Source organism: Borostomias antarcticus (assembly GCF_949987555.1).
Source record: "Borostomias antarcticus genome assembly, chromosome: 8".
Lineage (NCBI taxonomy): Eukaryota > Metazoa > Chordata > Actinopteri > Stomiiformes > Stomiidae > Borostomias > Borostomias antarcticus.
This window is the reverse complement of record NC_140241.1, coordinates 21,454,977-21,458,438: the sequence shown is the minus strand read 5'-3', so window position 1 is coordinate 21,458,438 and position 3,462 is coordinate 21,454,977. Positions and strand designations below refer to the sequence as shown.

The 3,462-nt window shown below is 53.3% G+C and overlaps 1 protein-coding gene across 1 annotated transcript in view; it reads right to left on the bottom strand.

Moving 5' to 3' along the window:
* The window catches only part of mbd2 (methyl-CpG binding domain protein 2), a 29,002-nt gene that overhangs the window by 15,589 nt on the left and 9,951 nt on the right, over positions 1–3,462 (bottom strand). Inside the window, exon 3 of the mRNA XM_084442722.1 lies at positions 789–926. Coding sequence (XP_084298848.1) covers positions 789–926 — 138 coding nt within the window. The remainder of the gene's footprint in view (positions 1–788; positions 927–3,462) is intronic.

Sequence of the window (3,462 nt, the reverse complement as noted above, 5' to 3'; positions counted from 1 at the left end):
TGTGACCTGTAGTAGCCAGTCTGACCTGTAGTAGCCAGTCTGTGACCTGTAGTAGCCTGTCTGTGACCTGTAGTAGCCAGTCTGTGACCCATAGTAGCCTTAGACGGATTATGACATGATGGGCCCCTGGGCACAGACACGTAAAGGGCCCCTCCACCCGTTTCATTTATCGCCTTTTTGAATTTTCCCAATGAGACGGCATCCAAATCCAATGTGAGGATAATTATGTTAATTATGATAATTTATGTTTTTGATATGAATGATATTTTGCTTCTTGCTGTGTTTTATCTGTGGATGGTACAAGCTACAAATGAATTGCCCTCTGGGGTCAATAAAGTTGTTTGAATCTTGAATCTTGAATTAGAGAAATCTCATAATAAAAGCAGCTTTACCCAGCTCGGTTTTGACTCCAGGGACCTAGTGGGGAGGACTTGCTTTCTCAACTATGGATCCAGCACAGTTGAAGGACCCATATTGCATGGAGAACTCAGCCCCTCTAAAGTACTACAGATAAACACTCATTTAGAAAGTAACATGACTGTTTCTTTCTTGTGACTTGTTATTGACATGAATGACTAAGCCCTTAAACTATGCGACTAGAAAGGGCCCCTGAGCTCTTGGGCCCCTGGGCATGGACTCGGGAGGCCCGTTCGCTAATATGTCTTTGCTAGTAGCCAGTCTGACCTGTAGTAACCCGTCTATGACCTCACTGCAGTGTGTATGTGTGTGTGTGTGTGTGTGTGTGTGTGTGTGTGTGTGTGTGTGTGTGTGTGTGTGGATGTGCGTACCTGTCTGGGCTGCTCCGTGGCTCTCTGAAGGTCCGTCTTCACCTTGTTGCCGGGGTGGTTGACCACCTTGGTGACGGGCTGTTTAAAGATGGAGGCTGTTTGCCTGATGGGAAGTGCCGTGTTCAGGTCAGGTTTTCCCTAGAGGGACGGGGGGGGACACATCAGTGAGAGGTCAAAGGTCAGGACAGCGGGCAGACTGGGGTTGAGAGAGACAGTGGAAAGTAAGACACGGGAGAACAGCCCAGGAAGCAAAGTCCGGCTTTGTGACTTGCCTTCTGGTATGCGCCTGATGACCATTATAAATGTAGGAGAGCATGAGTCTACTTTTTCATACGTAAAAAAGATAAATAAAGTGTGGTGTGTGTGCGTCTGCACGTGTGTGTGTGTGTGTGTGTGTGTGGTGAGTACTTCTCCGGGCCATCAGGAAGCAGCGCCCGTCATAAACTGCAGGACGGTCTGGAGCCCTTTGATAGTGCGCCCATGCGCACGGTGAGCCCCTCTCAGCTGGGCACTCGTTCAATCAGCTCTTTACGGGGGGCATTGCCGTAAATACAGGCCGTATAACTCCTCCCCCTGAGCCGCGGGGTCGACCGCGCTCGCTCGGCTAATCTACAAAGCCCAGATCGAGCTCGGCTCAACCCCGAGGGTGGCCGCTCCGGTGTTTTAACATCTCTTAGTTTAGCATAGCGGTCGGACTCGCGGTTTAAGTGCGCGCGCAAATCGCGAGGGAATCGTCAAAGCGAAGCGAGGCGAGCGAAACAGCGTGACGAACGGTGCGGCTTATAGTCACCAGAATGCAGTGCGGTCGAAACGGCGTGAGAAACAGACGCTTTTACAGCTCGCGGGCCGTAGAGAAAGCGCTCGTCGGAAGACGGCGGTTGCGTTCGTGGTCGTAAGGGACACTGGCTGGCGGTAGCGGGTCAGCCCAGGGCAGGTCAGGCCAGGGCACAGCCGACCGAGGTTTTACGGTCCCGGCACCTCGTTAAAGAGTCGGCGAGCGTTCAAACCGAGCGGCGGGCGGTAGGAGCCTGCCGTGGGGGCGGGGCTCGCCCGCAGGGCGTGGGGCTGTGAGTGTAGGCAGCAGTTGAGGGGTTAAGTCAGATCTGTGGTTTGGCAGAGACAACAGGATGACAGGGGAGGGGAGGGGAGGGTGAGAGTGTGTGTGTCGGGGGGGGGGGCTCCTCCCTAGCGATCACACGCGGGGGGGGGGGGGGGGGGGGGGGGGGGAGCAGCGGAGCGCGGCCGAGCCGGAACGCCACGCCGCGCTGCTCAGCTCGCTCGAGCAGAACCGTCCAAGGAGGCCCCAGCGCCACGGGCCTCAGATTCTGCTGGCGGAGAACCCCGGGGAGGAACCGGTGTATCGGGGCACATCGGGAGTCCCGGAGAAGAGCTGCGCGCTCCGAAATTACAGACTAAACATGTCCCACATTGCCGTCGTCTCTCTCTCTCTGTGTGTAAAGAACAAGCCGGCGATCCCCTTTGATTCGGCGCTGACTGACTCCCTCCCTCCGGTGACCGCGAGGTAAAACTCGCTGAACTTCAGAAGGCGTGGGCCTCTAGCGCCAACACAGCCGGTTCACACGCAGTTCTTTCAGTCAAGAACACACTCGCGGAAACAGTTTACCAATAGGGCAATTTTGTATATATACTGGTTGTTATTTTATATTTTTTATTATTCTTTTATTTGTATTATTATTTCTTGTGTGTGTTTGTTTTATGTTTTATGTGGCTCTTTGTTTTTGTTGTCATTGTTATTGTTGCTGTTGTTATGTCTTATTTTATGCTTGTCTTGTCTAATTTTTTTGTTTCTGTACCACCCCTTAAGTTAAAATCAATAAATCATTATAAAAAATAAAAAAAAAGAACACACTCGCATCAAAGATTGATTACCCTTATAGCCGCAAACGGAATACGGTTCAGTTTGGCGCCGGCTTTCGACATGCTTCCCTGGATCAATTCCCTGGAGCTGTTGTTAGATCCGGGTCCTCACTCCGATAGCGGCATGCAGACAGACAGGATGACGAGGAGGAGGAGGGTCGCATGCAGACAGACAGGATGACGAGGAGAAGGAGGGTCGCATGCAGACAGACAGGATGACGAGGAGGAGGAGGGTGGCATGCAGACAGACAGGATGACGAGGAGGAGGAGGGTCACATGCTGAAGACACAGGCTTGGAGGAATGAGGGCGACGCCCACATGTTTTGTTGGACTACAAAGCCCTGCTGTCAACCACTGGGTCTTTCTCTCTGATATGGTCGGGACTGCGTGTGTGTGCGTGTGTGCGTGTGTGTGTGTGAGTGCGTGCGTGTGTGCGTGTGTGTTTGCGCCCGCATACACACAGTCACCTGATCGGTCATGTCTAGACACAGCTCTCACACGCAGCAGAGACAGGTTGGCAGAGGATGTGTGTGTGTGCGTGTGTGTGTGTGTGTGTGTGTGTGTGTGTGAGTGTGTGTGAGAGTGTGTGTGTGTGTGTGTGCTCTGACCAGCCCAGGGGAGACAGTGACGTGTGTCTGAGTAAGACGGTTGACGCTGTTCCGTCGCACGCCGGCGCACGCCAGCGGTAAACACGACCGCCACGGTGTTCGACCACGGCGCGAGACAGCGACACACACACACACATGCACGCACGCACGCATTCTAACCCACACTGTACACGGAACTGCGAACACGC